Raw genomic sequence first — 25,304 nt, 5'->3', positions numbered from 1 at the left:
CAGTTGGTTATTAATGACAATACAGAAAAACCTTTTAAAGTTATAGACTTACATGAAAAATGTAAGAAATTAATCAATATGAATATTTTTGTTGCACAGGAGTAGGATGTAATGAAAAGGAAAAACTTAACAATATCTATTTTTATTGTTAAAGAACCATTTTCAATAAACAAAGGTGAGTATTAAATCACAGCATGACTTTCCATTAGTTGGATATTTTGAAAAGGGTGATGTAACCATTTTATTTTGAAGTGTCACTATTTAAAATACACTAGAAGTTATATTCTAAACATCTAAACTGATAATGAAAGGATTTCTATGTCAACCTCACAATGTTCAGGAATGTACAACGTTTTTCAAAATTATTGTATGGGAAACATGAGCAAAAACAACTGACGGCCAACTCTTCTCGTCACCATCAGACAGGCAATAGTCTCAAAGTAAAAGGTCTATAAAGACAGTTATACTAGAGTAAGATAGCCCTCATTCCCACCCATGGAATCTGTTACCCTAAACCAGTGATCTCTTTAAAGCCCAATACAAATCAATTAGCATCCTAAATCAATGATGTCTTATTGATTGATTGAGACAGCGTTTTGCTCTTGTTGCCCAGGCAAAAGTGCAATGGCATGATCCTGGTTCACTGCAACCTCCGCCTCCCGGGTTCAAGAGATTCTCCTGCCTCAGCCTCCCGAGTAGCTGGAATTACAGGCATCTACCACCAGGCCCGACTAATTTTTTTCATTTTTAATAGAGACAAGGTTTCACCATGTTGGCCAGGCTGGTCTCAAACTCCTGAGCTCAGGTGATCTGCCTGCCTCGGCCTCCCAAAGTGCTGGGATTACAGGCGCGACCCACTGCACCTGGCCCAATAATGTCTTTAAAGCCCAATACACTGGGAAACAAATACACTGAAAATTTATTGCTTTTAGGCAAAGGACTAAAGCTTCCAATTATTAAAAAAAATTTGACATTCTAATTCTACTTAAAATAGGCCAAAATGACACCTTTCTCATCGTATTGTATTTATTTACAGGAACTAAAAGAAAATATTCAGTTTTTTAAGTAATTAGAAAAAATATTTTATATATTTATGCACCATAAATATTAATATATAAAAACTTTCATTACTATAATGAATACACAGTGAATTTTATAGCAGTGCAGATTTGTTCTTGGCTATCAAATCATTTTTAAGTAAATATAGTGACTGCCAGTAATGACTCTGTCCCAATGCTCATGTTCAAGTTTTCTGTTTTAAATGTGCTTTTAGAGGGTTAAATCCATAGTCTGTCAGATTGGAAATGTGCGACGGGCTTGCAAAGAACTTGTTTTGTCTCCAAATCGTCTATCGCTCTGTCCTAGTAGCCCTTTCTGCCAAGAGATGCATGGTCTAGGATGAGATGGTATTTAAAAAGTGAGTGAGGCTAAAGACAAAAGCATACTGTACAATATTACTGCTTATTTCTCAGGGTTGCCAGCTGGTGAACTGAGGCTACGGAACTAGAAAGGTAGGTGGAAGGAAAGAGACCAAAGAGAAATGCTCCACCACCTTCTCAGTGTTTCCTTTGTTCGCTTGCTTGCTGTAGTTTTCAGCACGACCAGCTGACACAGAAGCACAACACTGAGCTATTTGATACACATAGTGCATCGGGCTGTGTTTAGAAGTTCTACTTACGCAACTCTTAGCGTCTCTAGTCTCCAAAGGGAACGTGCATGAACAGACACAGCGCCACCTTCATAATGAACAGTTCTGTTTCAACAAACAAACAAAAGCCCAAATGTGAGTTAAACATGTTTCATTCTCTGGAATCTAATTTTTTGAAGCTGATTCGAAAAGAAAAGGAAATGGCCTGTAAGCGAACAGTTAAATTTATACTTTTTGCCGGGAGACAATATAGCTGGAAATAAAAATAACCAAAATAACAGTAACAGTGATCAATCTAAGTTTTCCCTGAATAAACGATTTAAATATATTGTCTCTTGCCATTTTCTCCCTCTAATCTCATTCATTTTCTCTTTTTCTTTCTCTCTCTCTCTCACTCTCTCTTAGGTCCATGAAAGTACTCTGTGATAAGTTTAGGTATAGTTTAACGTATCATTATTTCAACATATACATATAAATATTTGCACTTCCAAATTCTGTTTTAGATTATTTAAAGCATTTTAAAGAAATATAAGAACAATAATTCTTAATATTTTAACACAGCAATCTGCAATTTTTATCAAACTATAAATATCCAAAAACTCACAAAAAGGAACTTCTTTGTATGCATATCACATGCACTCAAATTTCAAAACCCTCATCATAATAATGTGTTAATATGCCATACATAATGCTAAGTAATTGCTATAATTATCCAAGTTAATGTCTGCACCAATGTTTTGAGATCCAAATTAATGTTTGCACCAGGGCAAAGCTGATGCACATGCTCTGTTTCTTTCCTGAGTCTTCTCAATCTTCCTCTCTATAGGGTCTGTCTTATGTAAATACATGAAAGCCTGTCCTGCCTCAAACACAGCAATAATGCCATATCTACTCCTGTCAAGTTCCAGTGGACTCCAATCTTGCTTCCAGACCCATTTCTCCAATGAAACAGATTTTGCTGAAGTCATCAAGTGACTGTCATGTTATCACATCCACTAGGCTTACTTTTTAATACTGTGGAAACTCCAAGCTTTTCTAACACCATTCTCACCTGCCTCTCTTCCCACCTATTTAGATATTCCTTCTCATTCTATCTTTATCATGGAACATTTCAAACATACACAAAGGTAAAGAGAATATTAAAATAAGTCCCCATACACCCAGCACATGACATCAACAATGATCAACAGAGGGATAACCATGTTTAACCTATAACCTCTATTTACCCCTCCACATGCAACTTTAAGAATAATTATTTGATATTATAAAATATCCAGTCTGTGTTTGAACTGCCCAAATTGACTCACAGATGTTTTTAATTTTCTCTTGTTGCCTTTTCAAATCAAGTTCCAAAAAAGATACACTTATCAGTTAGGGGTCTTAAGTTTGTTTTATTCTAGAATAGTCCCCATTCCTCTCCTTTCTTTCCCTCTTGCCATTTATTTGAGGATAAGTAGTCTGTGCTATATGTCCTAGAGGACTTTCTACATTCTGGATTTAGTCAACAGCCTTCCTATGGTGTTTTTGTTAACATGTACCTCTAAATTGGTAGTGAGATCTAGAAATCTAGAAGCTTGTCCAAGTTTGAATTTTTGGCAAGAACATTATACAAACAGATGTTTGTACTTCCCATTATAACACAACAGGGGTATGTAATTGTCTATTTCTTTAGATAAAAATTGACCAGTTGGTTTGGGAATCACCCTAATCCATCCATTCGGACCTAAGAGATTTAGGTATTAGGTTGGTGCAAAAGTTATTGTGATTTTTGCCATTAATAACCAATGTCCACAGTAGTGATGTTCAACTTTTGCTGCATAAAGTACTCGCATGGAGAGTTTTTAAAAATCCTTATGTACACCCTCACCAATGACAGTAAACAGATCTGGAGTCAGGATGTTAAAAAACTCTCTTGCTGGTTGCAATGGGAAGCCAAGCATTGGAAAGCACAGTCTAAGTAAGTTACTCCATTGTAGCACTATTGATATCTGGGGCTGGGTGATTCTCTGCTGTGCTGTCCTGTGCATTGCAGGAGGGTTACAGCCCTGCCCTCTACCAACTATAAGCCAGCAATAGTTTCCCACCAGCTGTGACAACCAAAAGAGGTCTCCAACATTGCCAGATGTCCCTTTGGGGACAAAATCACCCTCAGTGTAGAGCCACTGACATAAGTAAGTGATCTTCAGTCTTCAGTGAGGTAGAATCCTCTCCCTTTGAGGGCTTGTTAAGACTCAGATTGCTTTTCTCACTTAACACCCTTTAGGCTGAACCATGTTGCTATGAATGACAGAATGTCATTTAAAAATTACAACTAGATTGGAGATACAAGTTCTAGTATTTCATAGCAACTATATAGCATGACTGTGGTTAACAATTTATCATATATTTTCAAATGGCTATAGGAGAGGATTTTGAATGTTCTCAACATAAAGAAATTATAAATGTCTGAGTTGATAGATACAGCAATGCCTGATTTGATCATTCTATACTGTATGTATGTATTGAAATACCATATTGTACCCCACAATTATGTACAATTATTATGTGCCAATTAAAAATAAGAATGTTTTAAAAAGAGATTGCTGGCCACATCCTGAGTTTCTGAGTGGCCAGATCTTAGAGTGAGGCTCAAGAATCTGCATTTCTAACCAGTTCCCAGGTGATACTGACCGTCCATATTTTGAGAACCACTTGGCTAAATGATTATTTCATTTTGGCAGTGGGTGCTTAATCTTGGTTGTATATTAGAATCACATGAAAAGCTTTAAAAAAATCCAAAGCACAGATAACACTCAGACTAATTAAATAAGAGTGAATAACAAAATACAGACATTGTGCCATTGTGCACATGTCTGTGTGTGTATACACACATACAGAAAAAAACACAGACACAGCTTTTTAAATACATATGACCTTTAATAAAGGTCTTTTACTTGAAAACAAAGAAAACATTATCAGATTTTTAAAAGACTTTTACTCATCATAGTTTCTGATCATAAACAAAAAAATGTAGAAACAAATACTGAAAACACAACAAGAAATTAACAACTTGGAAAATGAGGAAGCTCTTCTAAATTATTCATGGGTCAAAGAGGGAATCAAAATTATACCCTACCTAGAATATAATGAAGGCAAAAACGCTTCTTAACAAATCTATGATTGATAGGTAAACTTTGAACACTTTTAGTCTGCAATGCTTTAATTATGAAATAAAACACGTAAATAAAGAATTGCCTGAAGACATGAAATAGAGAACAAAATAAACCAACAGAAAATCAAAAGAGGAAGAAACTCAATGAGGTACTGTTAAATAAGATGCAGAAGTGTAAATTATCTACATTTTCTATGTAAGTTATCCCTAAAAATCTATCATATTATGTATATAAGCAAATATATATCTGTATGAGCACGGAGAAAATTGTAAAATAACGAACATCAAACTATTGGTATTCATTGCATTAGAGGAACAATTATATGAGGTATAGAGAAATTAAGCTCAAAAACTTTTAAAAAGGTCTCTAAGATATAAACAGCATGAATAATATGTCTTTGCAAAATTATATAGATTTATACACTAAAGTGTATGAAGAATTATCATGCAAATATTTTACTTTGATAACTTTACCATTTGAATTTAACAATGATCTTTTATAAAAATTTAATGATATTTTTATTAAAATTCTAAAAGACAAATATAAAGTCAAAAGGAAAGTTGAATCCTCCTTCCTACCTGAAATATTTTTAGCTTTATCTTGAAGGTCCTTGTGCCTTGAATTATCCCTTTTTATAGTTTTTTAAATGTTTCATTGGCAGGTACAGAGAATCTGATGACTTCTTTTGACTATTTATTGCCAATCGGGAATCTTTGCTATGATATCGTTCCCCACATAAATATACGGCATGTGCAGAATGTCAATGGCTGTCTAATCAAATCTTCGTGGGCTGTTTCAGACTGAAAATTGGTACCATAATATCAAGATCTTAAATAAATAGGGACTTCAGTCCATCATAAAGGACATTAAGGGCATTCAAAGTTATTTAGAAATCAGCCCACCTAGAGGAATACACCTGCTCTATTAAGGGACTGTCCCTTTTCCCTGCAATGCATTTCAAGTATGAAATCAGAGTCTAGAAGGACAGTTGTTCTAAAGACCAACCAGTTTACCAAATGGCATTACCAACTTGGAACTCATACAAATAAATGGTTATATTCAGAGCAAACGCCCTTTCCAACAGGAAGACTGAAAACAGATAAAGATTCTCTAAGAAATTAAGCCGATTGATGGTGACGGCACCTTTTGAGCTAATCATAACAAAAGATTTTAAAGCAAATGGCAGCAATGATGCCAGAATTCCCGAAGGTCAACGGATATGAAAATACAAAAGAATTCATGCAGCTCCTTGTTAACTGAAGACTATTTCTGCCACGTACTAAAACAGTGTTACAGCTACTGAGAAAAGGAGTATGTGCAAAAGAACTGGATACTGTTATTATTTTGAAGAGAATTTGTTGAAAAAAAACTTTCATCTCACAAATCAGACAAAGTCAAAGTCACTGTAATTTCACTGAACAGGAATTTTAAAAATAGGCACATGTAGCAGTGTAAGACTGTTCAACAGCACCTTGAAAACTTCCAGACTTCAGGCTGTAAGTTATGCCTACATAACACATTATCCCCCAATATAATACATTTCATTAAGGAACTCATATTTCAGGCTGATCACATAAAACTGCCTGACGAGGCCCTTTAAGGTTATTCTAAGTACGAATCCTTCCCATTATACCATCATTTCCACTGCTCATAACTATTATTATAATATTGTCCACTGATAGAAAAGTCATTAGCTATTTTTGCATTTTTGGCTATAAAACACAATTTGAGTCTTATCTCAGTAGTCAAAGCACTTGTTTCTCGGTAAAAAGCAGGCACTTTGACAGCTAGAATAGTTCATCTTCAGAATCTGAGGCCCAGAAAAGACTAGCATTAGCATATTAATAAAAGCACAAATCCTTACAAGTTCTTCATAGCTCGACAGTTGGGCATATATTTACAATAAAATTTTATAGGAGGCACAATTCTAATTAGTGGACTTTAGTACAGAATCATAAAATACATTATTAATAAAAGATTGCACACTGTACAGCGATACCTCCACCCTGCAAGGAAACCGCTTCTTTTCATTGTGAGTGCTGCCAAAGGCTCGGTGAACAGATGACATCACAGTTACTCTCTTGCTTGTTCTTCAGGGCAACTAAAAGTTGACGAATCACTTTCACATTGGATTGTTACTAACTTTCTGAAGATGTCACTTCTTTGTGTGAACCTGTTCAAGGTGTTGACCTCCTCTCTGCCTCATTTCCTTCATATGCAGAATGGGAATCATTTTCACTGGATTACCGTGAAGAACGAATGAGTGAAATAACCTCCGGAGACCACTTGGAAGAGTCCTTGCACAACAAATGTCAGCTCTGAGGGTGCAGATGGTGATGGTGATGATCAGGACCATGATTACGGTCATGATTTATATTCAATCCTTCCATATAGGGAGTAAGACTCAGTAATGTTTTGCCTGGATTGAATGGATTACTGCAAAATCAATAGTATTTCCTGCTTGTTGATATTCAAAGGCCCTAAATTCTGAAATCGCTCAGGAAAATGTAAGCAGGAAATGAAGCCTACCTATTAACAGTGACATCATAAATCAGTCACTTCAGTGCTAACCTCCTCCTGCAGTTCAAAGGTTCTCAGCATTCCTTTTTTAAAATAATAAACACACTATTTTATACTGTTTCTGTGGGTCAGGAATATAGTGTATGTTAATTAGATGCTTCTTGCTTGGTGTCTGCCTTGGGGTCTTTTGTGAGGTTGCAGTCAAGATGTGAGCTAGGGCTGTCGTCACTGCAGGTTTGAACTAGAGTTTGGAGGCCCTATTTTCAAGACGGTTTAATCACATGGCTGTCACGGGGTTTCAGTTCCTTAGTATGTGATTCTCTCCATAGGTTTGCGTGAGCATTTTCACAAAATGGCATGGCCTTACTCCTCACACCTACCTTGTCTGCCTGTCCCGTCATGCCCAGCATATTCTTCAGCAGTGATTTTTGACCTTTATGGAGTCACATGGTCACTGAAATCTAATGAAAACTAGGGACCATCCCTCTAGGACAGCAAACAGATGCATTTGCACATTGGCATTCCTTTTCAGGCATATCTGTATATTTTTTCTTTTTTTCTTTTTTATTTTTTTTATTTTATTTTTTTTTTTTTGTGACAGAATCTCAATCTGTCACCCAGGCTGGAGCACAATGGTGTAATCTTGGTTCACTGCAACCTTTGCCTCCCAGGCTCAAGCAACTGTCCTATCTCAGCCTCCAGAGTAGCTGGAACTACAAGCATATGCCATTGCATCTGGCTGAGTTTTGTATCATTTTATGTGAAGACAGGGTTTTACCATGTTACCTAGGTTGGTCTCGAACTCCTGGACTCAAGTGATCTGCCCAACTCAACCCCACAAACTGCTGGGATTATAAGCGTGAGCCATCAGGCCTGGCCTCCATTTGCTTTTAGTAGTTCTCTACATCAAAATGATTCCGAACATATTTGCAGTCTTAAAATTCACATTCTAGTCAATATGTCTTTCTTGGGCATCTCCAGCAATATGCTTTGTTTTTTTATCGACAAACAAAAGTTGTATATATTTATAATACATAACATGATGTTTTGAAACATGTATGCATTATGAAATAGCTAAATCAAGCTAATTAGCATATGTATCACCTCTCATACTTATTATTTTTCTGAGGTGAAAACACTTAAAACCTACTCCCTTAACAATTTTCATGTATAGAATACATGGTTATGAACAGTTGTCGTGTTGCATACTATCTCTCTTACATTTACTCCTCTTGTCTTACTGAAATGTTTTACCTTTTCACCAACATCTTTCCAACCTCTAGCTGCTACCATTCTACTCTCTCCTTCCGTGAATTCAAATTCCACACATAAGTAAGATCATGCAGTAATTTGTCTTTCTGTGCCTGGCTTATTTCACTTATAATAATGTCTTCCAGGTTCATCCATGTTGTTGCCAATAACAAGATTGCCTTCTTTTTTAAGGTAGTATAATATTCTATTGTGTATGCATTGCAATACTCTTGCAAAATGACACTCTACAAAACTTCAAGCTCTGAAAAGAATGCATGCATTATATAAAATAAAAGAATACTTCTTTTCCTAACTACCTTCTCTCTTATTTAAATCATCTTCTGAAGTCACCTGCTCTGTCACCCTTCCTTTAGCTCCAGCACAGGGATCCACTGTCTCCAGAACCGTAGGACTTGACAGGCACCACTATGATGTTCACTGTCACCATGAAAAGGTGGCCTAAAACAGGAGTGGGCCTACTTTTTCTGTAAAGAACCAGATAGTAAATATTTCAGGTTTGCGAGCTATATGGTTTCTGTCCCGTTATTTAATTCTGTTGTTATCAAAAGCAAACACAGACAATATGTTTTAAAAATAGGATGATAACGATAAAATTTTACAAAAACAGGCAACTGGTTAGATTTGACTTACTGCCTTGATTGGCTAATCCTAGATCAAGAATATTCTACCCATATTATTGGTCATTTTAATCTCAGAGAAAGCTAGCTGGATAAAATCCAGGGTCTAGAGTCTTTCATAAATTGGAAGAAAAGTCTTACCTTATCTCTCTTGAATCACATTTCTAAATCTGGGATTCCTACCTATGTTGTGACAGATCTTTATTCCTTTTAAGAGAAATACAAATTTACAGTGCTTCCGAGCACTTGGCTTATCCAAAAAAAGCCACATGAAAGAACAGTTAGGGCATTCAATCTACTCATTTCTTCAACATAAGAAAGCCCTGAAAAGGTTAGTGCAGTAATGCTGAATAGCTTACATAGTCTATTATCATTACAGTATCATAGATACTTTAAGAGGGGCACTAAGTGAGCTTTATTTTTCTCTTTTTTAAATTTACTACGACTTCAGAGCAATGGGGAAATGATACAGAACTATTAAGAGTCCTATTTTCTGTACACATACACATTCCGGTTTCATTTTTTGTCAAGAAAGAGGGGACGGTGTATAACAAATATTGAATACCAGAAGAGGTAAATAATAATAAAAGACGATTCAATCAGTCCATCAAATTTTGATCATGAAGCCATTACATATGTTAAAAATAGAGGAACAGTTTACCAGACTCTGAATATTTCCTTGCCAATTCATATCATAATTACATGTTGCTGTAGAATATAATAGGGACAAAGAAAAAGCCATATCAATGTATTTTAGTTACTGCAATGTCAGAAAGTAACAAAATACTACTTTATTTATCTAAACTTAACTTTCAATGAATATACCAAAGAATTTCTGTGATATATCATAGAATTTAATTCTCCCTTCAAAAATCAGCATTTTGTTATCTAAACAGATTATAAACTTCATATTTATATGACATTTATATATTATATATATATGACATACAATATAAATATCATAACAGGTATTTCTAGAAATCACTATTTTTTTTTTTTTTTTGAGACAGAGTTTCACTCTTGTTACCCAGGCTGGAGTGCAATGGCGCGATCTCGGCTCACCACAACCTCCGCCTCCTGGGTTCAGGCAATTCTCCTGCCTCAGCCTCCTGAGTAGCTGGGATTACAGGCACGTGCCACCATGCCCAGCTAATTTTTTGTATTTTTAGTAGAGACGGGGTTTCACCGTGTTGACCAGGATGGTCTCGATCTCCTGACCTCGTGATCCACCCGCCTCAGCCTCCCAAAGTGCTGGGATTACAGGCTTGAGCCACCGCGCCCGGCTGAAATCACTATTTTTTATTTCAAAAGGAATGTACTGCTTGAATACAAGTATGATAGTAAAAATGAATATTTTCTCCTTTTGTATACATAAGGTAATTAAGATATCACTGAACCATAGTATAGTCCATCATATCAACATGCTAAAGAAAAATATCATTGATCATATCAAGAGATGAAGAAAAAGTATTTGACAAGATTCAATGCCTATTAATAATAAAAATTCTCAGGCATTGAGGAATAGAGAGGAATTTCCTCAAGTTGACAAAGAACAGCTACAAAAAAATACCTACAATTAACACCATATGTGATGATGAGAAAGTTGTTGCTTCCATGTCAGGAACAAGTCAAGAATGTTCTCTTCACCACTACTACTCAAGACTGTATTAGAAGTTCTCAACAATGCAATAAGATAAGAAAAGAAAATTAAAGGTATACAGACTGAGTAGGAGGAAATAAAACAGTTTTTCTTCATAGATGACATGATTATTTACCCCAATCTCAAAGAATTGAGATGAATAACAACAAAAATCTCTTGAAACCCATAGACAATTATAGGAAAGTTGCAGGACACTAATATACAAAAATCAATTTCTTCTATACAGCAATGAACAATATGCATTTCAAGTAAAAAAATATTTATATTAACACCAAAAAATGAAATGCTTAAATGCAAATCTAATAAAATGTGTATAAAACTTAAATAAAGACAACTACAAAACTCTGATTTAAAAAGTCAAACAAAATCTAAATAAATTGAGAGATATTCTGTGTTTATAGATAGGAAGACTCAATATTTTCAAGATGTCAGTTAGTTTCAAAGCAATTGCAATCAAAATCTCAGTAAGTTATTTTGTAGATATTAACAAACTGATTCTAAAGTTTACATGAGAAGTGAAAGACCCAGAAGAAGAGCCAACACAATACTGAAGAAGAATGAAGTTGGACGACTGACACTATCTGATTTCAAGATTTACTATAAAGCTATAGTAATCAACACAGTATGATGTTGGTGAAAGAACAGATAAATAGGTCAATGGAACAGAACAGAGATCCTAGAAATAGATCCAACAAATACCTAACAAAAAATCAGTAATTCAATGGAAATTTTCCCCAAGTGGTACTGAAAAGACTGAATATCCTATCGCAAAAAAAAAAAAAAAAAAAAAAAAAAGGATCTAGACACAGACCACACACTTCATAAAAATTAACTCAAAATGGATTACAGATCTAATACGATAGAGAAAATATAGTCTTTTCAACGAATAGTGCTAGAACAACTTGATACATATGTAAAAAACAAATCTAGAACACACCTGACACTTTCCACTAAATTTAGCTTAAAATGAACCATTGGCCTAAATGTACCACATAGGACTATAAAACTGCAGAAACTAACATAAGAGAAAACCCAGATGATGACGCATTTGACAGTGATGTTTTAGACATCGAGAGCATAATCCATGAAATAAAGAATTGGTAAGCTGGGCTTCATTAAAATTAAAAAATTCTGCTCTGCAAGAAAACGCTATTAAGAGAATAAAAAATCAAGCCAGGGACTGAAAGACAATATTTGCAAACACATAACTGGGAAAAGACTGGCATCCAAAATATGCAAAATTCAACAATAAAAAATCAAATATCACCAAAATATCTAAGACACCTCATTAAAGATATGCAGATGACAAACATATAAAAAGACGCTCAATATCATATGTCATCATTTGCAACTTGAAGTGCCACCATGCATCTATTACAATGGCCAAAACCTGGAATACTGCAACCCTAAATGCTGGCAAGGACCCCATTCATTGCTGGTGAGAATACAAAATGATACAGCCACTTTGGAAGACAGTTTTTCAGTTTCTTAAAAAGCGAAACATACTCTTACCAAGGGATTTACCAACTGTGCTACTTGATATTTACCCAAATAAATTAGGTCTATACAAAACTTGCCTGTAAATATTAATAGCTTTTTTTTTTTTTTGAGACAGTTTCACTCTTGTTGCCCAGGCTAGAGTGCAATGACAGGATCTCTACTCACTGCAACCTCCGCCTCCCAGGTTCAAGCAATTCTCCTGCCTCAGCCTCCTGAGTAGCTGTGATTACAGGTATGTGCCACCATGCCCAGCTACTTTTTGTATTTATAGTAGAGACAGGGTTTCTCGATGCTGGTCAGGCTGGTCTCGCACTCCTGACCTCAGGTGATCCACCCACCTCAGCCCCACAAAGTGCTGGATTAAAGGCGTGAGCCACCTTGCCCGGCCATTCATAGCTTTTAATTACCACAACTTGGAAGCAATCAAGATGTCTTCTGATATGTGGATATGTGAATAGATAAACTGTAATAAATCCATTGGAATGTTTTTCAGTGATGTAAAGAAATTAGCTATCAAGTCATGAAAAGATATAGAGGAACCATATATGCATATTTCTAAGTGAAAGAAGCCAGTTTGAAAGGGCTATAACTATATGATTCCAATTATCTAACATTCTGAGAAAAGCAAAACTGTGGAGACAGTAAAAAAAATTATTTTTGTCAGGAGTTCAGGGAAAGGAAGAAGGAATAAATGGAGAACAGGGAATTTTTAGGGCAGTGAAATTATTGTGTGTGATACTCCAGTTGTAAATACATGTTATTAGTCAAAGCCAACAGAATGTACAACACCGAGTAAGCCTAATTTGGAGAATTAAGAATAATGTGTCGATATTGCTTTATCACTTATAACAAGAGTACCACATGACTACAAGATGTTAATAACAGAAAAACTGAGGAGGGAGAATTTTCTGTGCTTTCTGCTCAATTTTCCCGTACACCTAATAGTATATAATAAAGTCTATTAATCTTTAAAAACTCACTCAGTAATCCAGCTCAACAAATATTAACATAGTAATACAAAATATCTTAGGAATATACTAGCAGGGGAAAAAAAGGAGATAGTTTTTAATCTATTTTTTTTCCTCCAGAATATATAAAATAACACCAGGCTATCTCAAATAAACTTCGATCATTCTCTTTAAAAGAGAAGGATAGACAGCTGCAAATGTGTATGTGTAAATGTTGCAAAAGTAAATAATATGAAGAACTACTATCTTTCTCTTCTTTCATATAAACAACAGTAAATTAGAAGTATAATTGCATTTAGCTAAAAACAAATGCTAATTGCTTATCATTCATATTCTAGACACATGGGTATATATTTTAGGGAAAAAAAAATATAAAACACCAAGGTTCCTGTATCCACGAATGTGTAGTTTCACGTGATTAGAAAGACATGAAGAACAAAAACTAGCCTACGCGGTATTGTGGGGAAACTATCATATAAAGATATTAGGGGGGAGGAGGGAGCGGGGATGACAAATCCACAGAGTTAAAAAGGATACAGAAACAAAAATAAGGAGATAGGATATTAATCTGAAAGCAACAGCACAACAGAACCCTCAAATCACAGTAAACAGGAAGGTGCACCCTTAAAAGTGACATCAGCAAGAAAAACAAGTCTAATAAAGAAAAAAAAAACTAGCAATAAAATCAATATAATTTAAAGTCCTTTATCTTATTTCAAAAAAGAAAAATCAAGGCAAAGTTTTGAGCACAGTAGACTGGTATATAGAACCAAGTTACGGACTGTAAGAAGGAAAACATCTCTGACGGAATTCAGTTAAGGTTGATATATTTGAATTGCTATCTCAAGTGAAATCGATGCAGACATATGCAGTAAGAACTTGAACATTTCGGATAGAAGTTCAGGAGAATGAGTCTGTGGGTTAGACTTGACAGTAATTCATAAAGTTCAGAGTTGAGGCTGTAAGAAAGAAAAGAATGAAAACATTTTGTTTCAAGGGCATTCCATTTGTTGATATATTTGAGGAGAGAACTGATCACCCCACTGCCCTTGACAATCGTGTGCTTTGACTCCAGGATACCACACTTTCCAGGCTTTCCTTCAACATCACTCACGGTTGCATCCTTTGCTAGATGCTCCTCATCTCTTCAATTCAGGTTCAGTCCTTCACTATATGTGCCTATTTCCAAGGTGATGTCATATAGGATTTTTTGGTAGTCTATTTCTGTGTAACCGATTACGCCTGACTTCCTGGCTGAGAAACACCACCATTTCTTATTCCACCATTCCACAGGCTGGAAGTCTGGGCATGGTACAGCTGAGTTCCCTGCTCAAGGTCTCAGGCTGAAATCAAAGTGTTGGCCAGGAGTACAATTGCTAAGCCACATGGTCATGGTTGTTCAGTTTTTTAAGGAACTGCCCAAATGTTTTTCAGAGTGGCTGTATCATTTTACAAGCAATATATGAGCTATCTAGTTTCTCTGCATTCTCACCAGCATAAGGCTGTCAATATTTTTGCTTGAGTCATTCTGATAAGCATATAGGGGTATCTCACTGTGGTCTTAATTTGCATTTCTATACTGGGTCATAGTGCTGAACATATTTCTATGTGCTTATTTGCAATCTGTGTAACCTCTTTTACCAATAGCCATCACGGTTATTGCCTATTTTCTAATTGGATTGTTTGTATTTTACTGTTAAGCTTTGAGGATTCTTTATGTATTTTAGATACTAGTTCTTTATCAGATACATGGTTTGCAAATATTTTCTTCCAGCCTGTAGAGTGTCTTTTTACCCTCTCCACATGGATTTTTACAGAGCAAAACATACTTTCTCATTTTGATGAATTGTACACTAAAAATAAAATACTAAGCCCCCCAACTGGCTGAGCAGATCCTCTCTTGGCTGAGGACCTGAAAAACTGAGAATCCTGAAAAACTGCAATCTGGCCATGATGAGACAAGAGGTCAGGCATATCTCATTATCCCCTTTCCTTTTGGAGTCTAGAGACAATGACTGGCCGGCATTCATGTGAAAATAGAGCCCAGAAGACTGACAGAACAGACTCTTTGTGACAATAAGATACCAAATTATAAACAGGACATAAGGCCAGGGAAGACAAGAGTTAAGACCCCCATCCCACAGGTCACTCGGACTGAGAGAGTACTGGTTAACAGACATCCTTATCTTACCTTAAACATGACTTTCTGCTGACTCAAAATGTTTAGACAAAGCACTACTCCCTTAACAAATTGCAAATTAAAGAATCTTTGAACTCATATATGACCTGTAAGCCACCGCTTTAAGATATCCCACCTTTTGGCCTGGTGCAGTGGCTCATGCCTATAATCCCAGCACCTTTGGAGGCCAAGGCAGGTGGATCATGAGGTCAGGAGATCGAGACCACCCTGGACAAGATGGTGAAATTCTGTCTCTATTAATAATACAAAAATTAGCTGGGTGTGGTGGTGCAGGCCTGTAATCCCAGCTACTTGGGAGGCTGAGGCAGGAGAATTGCTTGAGCCTGGGAGGCAGAGGTTGCGGTGATCTGAGATCGTGCCACTGCACTCCAGCTTGGTGACAGAGCGAAACTCTGTCTCAAAAAAAAAAAAAAAAAAAAAAAAAAAAAAAAAAAAAGATATCCCACCTTTTTAGGTGAGGCTGATGTATAACCTCCATGTATTGACTTATGACTTGGCCTGTAACTTCTACTTCCCCAGAATGTATAAAACAGAGTTGTGACGTGACTGCCTTGGGACCATTTACTCAAGGCTTCTTGAGTTTGTGTTTTTCCCTGGGCTATAGTCACTCATATCAACTTAAAATGCACCTCTGTAGAATATTTTATAGAGTGTGTTTTCTCTGTTAACCCAGTTTATATCTATCTATCTATATCTATGTCTATATATATCTTAAGACAGAGTCTTGCTCTGTGAGCCAGGCTGGAGTGTAGTAGCATAATCTCAGCTCACTGCAACCTCCACCTCCTGGGTTCAAGCATTCTCCTGTCTCAGCCTCCCGAGTAGCTGGTATTATAGGTGTGCACCACCAGATTCAGTTAATTCGTGTATTTTTTCATAGAGATGGGGCTTCATCACGTTGACCAGGCTGGTCTCAAACTCCTGACCTCAGGTGATCACTCACTTCAGCCTCCCAAGTGATGGGATGACAGGTATGAGCCTCTGCATCCAGCCTCATTTTTTCTTTTATAGACATGCTTTTGGTGTCAAGTTTAAGAACTCTATGATCCCAAAGATTTTTTCTATCTGCCTTTTTTCTTTAAAACTTTTACATTTGTTTTCCTAAAAGTCTGTGTTTCATATTTAAGTCTGTGATCTATTTTGAATTGGGTTCAGGTCCACGTTGTTTTTCACGTATGTATGGAGTCCAGGTGTTCCCCGTGAATGTCTTTTAAGTCTGATGCCTCCATTTTCTCTCTGAGGCAATCCCTCTTTCCTTTCTGTCCAAGACATTAAGCATAACAATCACCTTGGATTTAGTCTCTAGGGACTGAAAGTCGGGAAGAGAGATGCCTTGTAGAAAACGTAAGCTTTCTGCCAAGTCTCACACCTCCCATTAGGCAAAGAAACACAGGGACTGCTGGCTGCTTAAATGGGAAGAAAGAACAGAGAAAATGCTGAGAGAAAACGTAATTTAACGTCACAAAATTGTTCATGTTGGAAAGTACAAAAATTTTCTAAGGAAGAGACTCTAGCATATATTAGATTCTCAAAGATATCCACAACCCCAAAAAGGCTTTTATTTTAAATCAGTATCATCAAGGTTCAGATTCCTGTTCTATTGGTCCAGAGACTCTTCTGGTACGTAGAGTCACTCACTTGAAGTCAAAGTACTTTCAATCTAGGTGACTTAGCCAAGCATGCTGGAGTTATTCATAGTCCTCAAAAATAGTTTTCTACTCACTCAGGTTGTTAGACTGATTTACTAAGAGGGCTTTCCTTCCCCTTCCCTAATTGCTGGTGGATAACAACCCTCCAGGAATTGTCAAAATAATATAAATGGGGGACCTTACAACCAAGAGTGATTCTCTGTGCAGCCATTTTTAAGCAAATTTACATTAAAGTGCAGGAGTTATTTTTTTCTCCATTTCTTTTTTCACAAATAAAAAACAATACGCATTTGTATGCAGATTCCCATATATACCTCACTATGCAAAAGGCATGCAAGAAATGAATGGCACAAGAGGATGTGGAGAAACAGGAACACTTTTACACTGTTGGTAGGAGTGTAAATTAGTTCAACCATTGTGGAAGACAGTGTGGCGATTCCTCAAGGACCTAGAAATAGAAATTCCATTTGACCCAGCAATCCCATTACTGGGTATATATCCAAAGGATTATAAATCGTTCTACTATAAGGACATATGCACACAAATGCTCATTGCAGCACTGTTTACAATAGCAAAGACCTGGAACCAACCCAAATGCCCACTGATGATAGACTGGACAGGGAAAATGTGGTACATATACACCATGAAATATTACGCAGCCATCAAAAACGATGAGTTCGTGTCCTTTGTAGGGACACGGATGAACCTGGAAACCATCATTCTCAGCAAACTGTCACAAGAGCAGAAAATCAAACACTGTATGTTCTCGTTCATAGGCGGGTGTTGAACAATGAGAACACATGGACACAGGGAGGGGAACACCACACACTGGAGTCTGTTGGGGGGTAATAAGGGAGGGACAGTGCGGGGTGGGGAGTTAGATAGCGATAGCATGGAGGAAAGGCCAGATATAGGTGACGGGGAGGAAGGCAGCAAACCACACTGCCATGTGTGCACCTATGCAACTATCTTGCATGCTCTTCACACGTACCCCAAAACCTAAAATGCAATTAAAAATTAAAAAAAAAAAAGAAATGAATGGCACAACTGTGGCTGAAAACTGAATAGAAGAGGTGAAGATGCAGATCAATATGGGTAATCAGTGGCCCTGTGGGATGGGGAAAGTTAAAGACAGTCCTCAATCAAGTTAACTTGGGTTGTGTTCATGTATGACTAGACCCTCATATTTAAATGCAAGTAGGAATTGTCTGAAAAATAGTTACCGTCACCCACAATCAGTCACCTGCAATTCCCATTTAGAGTTGACACTGAATAGCAGGTTCAAACTAATTAGTGAAAAGAAAAGCTTTTTCATTAACTTTTTATAGGCTGACAAAAATATCCCTTCAAAATCAAAGGTCAACAAAGATTTGGCTGATCTTTCTCATATGGTTGAATGGTAAAATATGTTTTCTACCAATTAAGTTTTCTAAAAACTATAAATGGCTTCTCTCAGATTAACATTCACTTCATCCTGAATATAGCGTTGTTGAGATCTTAAAAGGTGATGATATGGTTTGGATTTGTGTCCCTGCCCAAATCTCACACTGAATTATAATCCCCAATGTTGGAGGAGGGGTCTGATAAGAGGTGAGTGGATCATAAGGGCAGATTTCCCCTTGGCTACTCTCCAGCCCTGTAAGACACACCTCCTTCCCATTTGCCTTCTGCTATGATTGTAAGTTTCCTGAGGTGTCTCCAGCCATGCTTCCTACACAGTCTGCAGAACTGTGAGCCAATTAAAACTCTTGTCTTATAAATTACCCAGTTTCAGCTATTTCTTTATAGCAATGTGTGAATAGACTATACAGATGATGAATTCCAGAAAGATAGAGGCTGGGCCTCAGACATATTTTTATACTCAGCACATGCCAAAAACGTCTGGGCTATCCAAGTCCCTCAATAAATATTAAAGGAATTGAGTTGACATGACTGAAAAGCAGACCCAGCCTTAAAAGGTGATTTCCGAGTGAAATAAGTGTTTCACTTGACACATTTTCATAGGAAGATTTCTGCTGCTGTTACCTTTGGGGGCGTGTGGCTGAGCAGCTGAGCCACAGGCAGGAGCTAAAGCAGCTGGCAAGTCTCTTCCTAGTGACAAATCAAGAAATACTTGCCTAACCAGCATCTCAAGAAGCATTACTTACTTACTCAGGGGCTGAGTTTGTGACAATAGCTCCATTCAAGTTGCTGTACAAGGGAAAATAGGTATGTTTTGAGATGACACCTCTTCATAAAATGTAAATGAATCAGAATGGATTTGAAACAACAATACCCTTACACTTTGAATCACCATGGAAAGAATCCTGTAAGTAGGACGAGACAGAAAAACAACAAAATACATGTTATCTTTACTTTGCACCCCGTGCAGAATACAGTGCAACCATAAAGGCATCTGGAAATTTAAAAAAGAAGATGCTTCTCTTTTTTTCTTCTGAAAGATACTGCTTACATCTGGATTAGGTTAATAAACCCAACGTAGACAAGTCATGTTCTTAAATTTTAACTGAGAAAATAATTGAGAAGTTTATTTTTGTATAATGCTGATTTTAATCTATTGTCTTTTTCTATTCATATACTCTACATGCATCAAATGTCTCTCTTTTTTTTTTTCATTTTTACTAAGATCTGACAACTCAAATTCTTATGAATATTTTCAATCGTCTGTGTTAAAAGCCCACGTTTTAAAGCAGTCATTCTAGCCAGCTCATGCCTTAAGAGTGCGGCTCCAGACCAGGTCAGGCTGCTAGAACGTGACAAACTACAGCAGCGACTGTGCTCTCTGCAATCAGCAAGGAGTTTAAGTTTGGGGGCAAAATCAAATCTCTCCCAAGGGAGAAGAGGCAAAGAGCAGAAGGTAGCTCTCCTTTATGGGCTGACTCTTCCATCAAGACTGTTTAGTGAACTCATCTTACTCTCAGTTCCAGGCTGAAAAGATACATGCAGAACGTGAAGATAGAGAAAAGGAAGAAAAGCCCTCACAGGATAAACTTTATCCTTGACCATTTTGGAGAACAACAGAGTAGCTTTCAAAGCTTCCTTCTAGGTGGTGACCAAAGGCATACAAATATCCTCACAAGGATATTAGTCATCCAGTTGTGTACACAGATAGAAACCATGCATGTCTTTCTGAGCCAGACGGAGAGACATTTAATTCATTACATCCAATCCATCTCATGCTTTATCAATTATTTACAACTGAAGCTCATTAAATCATCATAATATTAAAAGGGCCATGGAGGTAAAAATATTGTCATGCATACACATGGCATAGCTTTTCTCTGCTGAGTCACATTTTGGAAAGCAAATTTGGCGTTTATTTCCAGATATTGTCAGAAACTATGACTTAATAGTTCTGCATTTGAAAGTAACAAGACACAGCAAGCATATGCCAAGAGTAATGCCAGATAAGGTGGAAGAAGAACAACCTTTCTCTCCTCTCCCCACCTCTCCCTCTTACCACCCCACAAAACGTACCACAGCCAGGAACACTCCCTGCCTGCTTCCATGCATTATTTTTCTCCTTAGCTTCTATCATCGCCTAATGCATTTTTATCTGTGTATATGTGGGTCAGTTACGAATTTATAAATAAACATATTTGTTGTCATTTATGCCCACTAGAATGTAAACTTCTTGAGAAATTAAGCGTTGTAACTTTTTAATATACTACTATAGCCCAGCACCCGCAAAATAATAGTCATTCTACAAATTCTTATTGAATCGATAAAACTAGTTTCAAGACTGCAAACCTGTTTTTAACATAACGCCATTCAAACAATGTTTCCTTAATAGATTTCCAAACTAAAGGCCCCAAATAATCTTTCCCTAATGTATCCATTTTAAACTGTATTCCTGTAAAAGTAAGGCAGAGTTCATTCACAGAGTGCATATGGAATCCATAAATAAGTTATGTGCACATCAAGGAAATGCCATTGTTGGTATTTTAGTATATTCACATAAAATTTTGGATGGAAATAGTGAGAGGCAATCTAGAAACAAAATCTAGAACAGAAAATACTCTCCACATAAAATCTGTGAGGCTTGAAATAAAATCTAGTAATCAAATTTCAAGCCTCCAGAATGAAAGTCTATTTTGTTTAAGTTTTTATTGTTAAGTTTTGTGGGTATGCAGTAGTTATAGATATTTATGGGGTACATGAGGTGCCTTGATACAGGCATAACTGTGCATAATAATCACTTCGGGGAAAATGCAGGATTCATCACTTCAAGCATTGATCCTTTGTGTTACAAACAATTCAATTATACTCTTAGTTATTTAAAAATGTACAATAAACTGATTGTTGGCTGTCGTTACCCTATTGTGCAAAAGTCTATTTTTAAAGCAATAATTAAAACATGGTTGACAAGGGATGCTGACACATCCCTTCCCAGCTACCAGACTAACTCCTCTTTAACTCATTCTGTCTCACTAATTGAAGAGTTTAATAAGCACTAAAAAGTTATGGCCGGGCGCGGTAGCTCAAGCCTGTAATCCCAGCACTTTGGGAGGCCGAGGCGGGTGGATCACGAGGTCAAGAGATCGAGACCGTCCTGATCAACATGGTGAAACCCCGTCTCTACTAAAAATATACAAAAAATTAGCTGGGCATGGTGGCACGTGCCTGTAATCCCAGCTACTCAGGAGGCTGAGGCAGGAGAATTGCCTGAACCCAGGAGGCGGAGGTTGCGGTGAGCCGAGATCGCGCCATTGCACTCCAGCCTGGGTAACAAGAGCGAAACTCCGCCTCAAAAAAAAAAAAAAGAACTAAAAAGTTATGACACTATGGTTAATACTTATGGAATCTCTCCCTTTTACCTGACTGCTCACAACCACTGTAGATTGTATTTTTACTATTTTTATTGTTTGTTGTTTAGACAAGTTGTCTACTAGTTTTTGATTGTTTTTTTTTTTTTTTTTTTTTCCTGAGATGGGGTTTTGCTCTGTCGCCAGGCTGGAGTGCAGTGGCGAGATCTTGGCTCACTATAACCTCCGCCTCCCAGGTTCAAGCAATTCCCCTGCCTCAGCCTCACAAGTAGCTGGGACTACAGGCACCTGGCTAAGTTTTAGTATTTTAATAGAGGCAGGGTTTTGACATGTTAACCAGGATGGTCTCAATCTCCTGATCTCATGATCCACTTGCCTTGGCCTCCCAGAGCTGGGATTATAGGCATGAGCCACCACACCCGGCCCTCTACTAGTCATTTTAGAGCTATTTGTCTTCCTGAAAAAAAATTTCAAGTAATTTAAAACAATAGTGATGCTGTATTTCATGAACATGTCAGAATTTAATCCATAAAAGCAATATGGGCAGGAAGCATGAGAAAAAAATATACATATAGTTTAACTCTGATAGGACTCATCTCCAATTCAGTTCTTCTTAATTGAATAGCTCTACGTGCTCTTCATTCTAATAGCTTTATTAATATTCTTCAGGAGAATGAATAGGTAACCACACACACATACATATCTAAATGTGAAGTGGAAGGTAAATATAACTCTACTGATATCCAGACTCATAAAGCCCGTAATTGAGCTAGGTTTTCAATAGCTACAATTACAGTTATGTATATTAAATAACTGTCAATGGAACAAAGCAGGAACAGGTGGATAACTACATGTAGAAACACAGCATGTAGGACCAGACTATTCCTAAATCACTCAGAAGTAAACATCTCTTCTGGCCACTTCCTTCATAGTTTCCACTATGCCTTATCACAAAGTAAATTGGACTTTAGTTACTTAACTTTAACAACAGCATACAATTAATAAGTACAGCCAGATCACAACTACAGGAAAGAATTATAAGGTAAAAGAAAATCTTACATATTTCCCAGGAACTTCTCCAGCTTTCAAATCAGTGTCCAAAACTTACATTACTTTTACTTCTTTTTTTAATGAATGAAAAAACATATTTTTAGATCATCATTATGCATTTCTGCCCCAGTACAGACTGATAGCAAAGAAAGAAAGGCTGCTTCCGGGCTCATGCTTTGCCTCCCTCAATTTCCTTACAATGACCTAGGAAAATAACATAGGGAGGTTGAAATTTTTCTAAACCATGATATTAACAAGACTTAGAAATAAAAAGTGCTGTATAACTGCGAAATTCAAGGAATTCTTTTTATTATTATATTCAAGTCATTGCTCAATCCCACTATCATCAACACAAATGGTTATTTCTTAAGCAACATCCCTGTGGCTCCGTGCCACCTACTGCTGACTCATTTTCTCCCTTGAGTCATAATCTGGCATCCATTTTAATCTAATTTCACCCATGTAAATATGCTAGAAAAAAGGACACAAACAAATGTGTTCTTACCACCATCACTACCTACTGAGAGTCCTGATAGGTTGGTCTGCTTACATACTGAGATTAAATTGACACTGAAATTATCAAGGTGAAATCAAGGATACTATTTGGAAAGGAGGAGCAGGCTTCAACATATATGCAAAAAGAAAGTGGATCTAGAACACTATTAAAACATTTTTGAAATGTCCCCTAGATTTCTCTACAATAATAACTAGCCATCTACAGGGATGGCTAGCTATTATTGGATCTAGTCTAGACTAGATCTTCTTGGATCTAGTCTAGACTTTCTTCCTACAAAGTGTATGCTATACCCTTCTGTCATCCACAAGCCCACGGTCCCTCAGACTTTTCAATCATATCTGGCTAGATGCTGCCTCTTCAGTCTGAATCACAGGGATAATAACAACAACAATAAATTTTTTGATTTCTCAATATGCATTAAGTATTTTATGTGTATTTTCTGAGTCTTTTCAATAGCCTCACAAAGTAGGAGATAATATTTAAGCTGCATTTTACAAAAAGGGAAAACCAGTGTTTAAAGAAATGATGTTGCCAACATGAGTCACACAACTGGTAAGCGGCAGAGCAGTGCCCAATACCAGACCTCCCTGGTTCTAGAATCCACTGCCTTAACCACAAAGCTCTACAGTGTCTGTCAATAGAGCTAAAAGAGCTCTAAGAACCCCTCCGTCTAAGTCTTCCATTGAACAAATCAGGGACTGAGAATCCAAAGACTCTGGCACAGTCTCTTATAAGCCCTAACTCCAAATGACTACATCATAGCATTTAACATATTCACAGCCCAGTCCTTTGGCTTCAGTGACTAAGTTTCCTGGTTCCCCACTAAACTATCGTTCTGACTCTCTTGCTGACTATTTCTCGTCCATATTCTAAACATCAGCATTCTGGAAGAATCCATCCTCAGCCTTCTGCCTGGTTAGGCCATGCCAGGGCTTTACAGCCTTCATAAGGTGATGCCCAAGTTGGTCAACACATCTAATCACAGCTCCTCCTTCTCTATCTGATGAACATATGGTGGACCCCATTCCTTTAAATATCCCCCTTACACTTATAATTTACATCCATCTCAAGCTTTGTTAAGTTAGACTCAGAAATCCTAATTTCCTACCTGACGTCTCATAGACTTTATACTCATCTATAACTAGAATTTAACTCCACCTTATATAGCAAACATGCACCATCTCCTGCAATCCTGAGCTCCATCTGTCTTCCCCAGGCAGAAACAAGGTGGCGCTGGATTTGATACCTTCTCTCACAGCCTGTATCCAGTTCTTCACTAAGCCCACCGCTTTTAGCTAAATGTCTACAATGCAAGTAAACCTCTCCATTCCAATGGCATTCTCTGGGTTAAGCTCTTAGATTCTGTCACGTGAATTACTGCATTTCATTTCCCTGACTCAGGTTCTCCCCACCTCTAATCTAAGTTCTCCTGGCCTAACAGAGTTGTTATTTTAAAAGAGACCTAGCTATTCCATTCCAATCCCCACATCCCTTCCTAAGAACCTCAGAATAAAAGCCGGCCCACGGGCAAGGCACTGAGGATCCTTCAAAGCTGACCAAATCACTCTTGCCTACTTTCTACCTTTTCCTGCATTTCCCTCCTGATCACTCTGGAATAATTGCTATTCCCAGAATATACCTCCTATCGCTGTAGTTCTTAAGTTTATACTTCTGTTTGAAACTAATTCCTTGATCCAAGTGTCTTAAAATCTGTTATCTTTTATACAACCCCTATTTACATCGACATACACCATCGATGTCTTCCTAAACCAACCAAAAGCAGCA

The 25,304-nt window shown here is 37.1% G+C and overlaps 1 protein-coding gene across 15 annotated transcripts in view; it reads right to left on the bottom strand.

Annotated features, from left to right (window-relative positions):
* RYR2 (ryanodine receptor 2) overlaps positions 1 to 25,304 on the bottom strand; it is a 753,432-nt gene that overhangs the window by 389,794 nt on the left and 338,334 nt on the right. For all 15 annotated transcript variants that reach the window (XM_074385363.1, XM_074385370.1, XM_074385367.1 and 12 more), the window contains one exon: positions 1,679 to 1,753. In XM_074385363.1, the coding sequence (XP_074241464.1) occupies positions 1,679 to 1,753 (75 nt within the window). The remainder of the gene's footprint in view (positions 1 to 1,678; positions 1,754 to 25,304) is intronic.

Source organism: Saimiri boliviensis, chromosome 14, assembly GCF_048565385.1.
Source record: "Saimiri boliviensis isolate mSaiBol1 chromosome 14, mSaiBol1.pri, whole genome shotgun sequence".
NCBI lineage: Eukaryota > Metazoa > Chordata > Mammalia > Primates > Cebidae > Saimiri > Saimiri boliviensis.
Note: the sequence above shows the minus strand (reverse complement) of the source record. Positions and strands in the feature narration are given on the sequence as shown.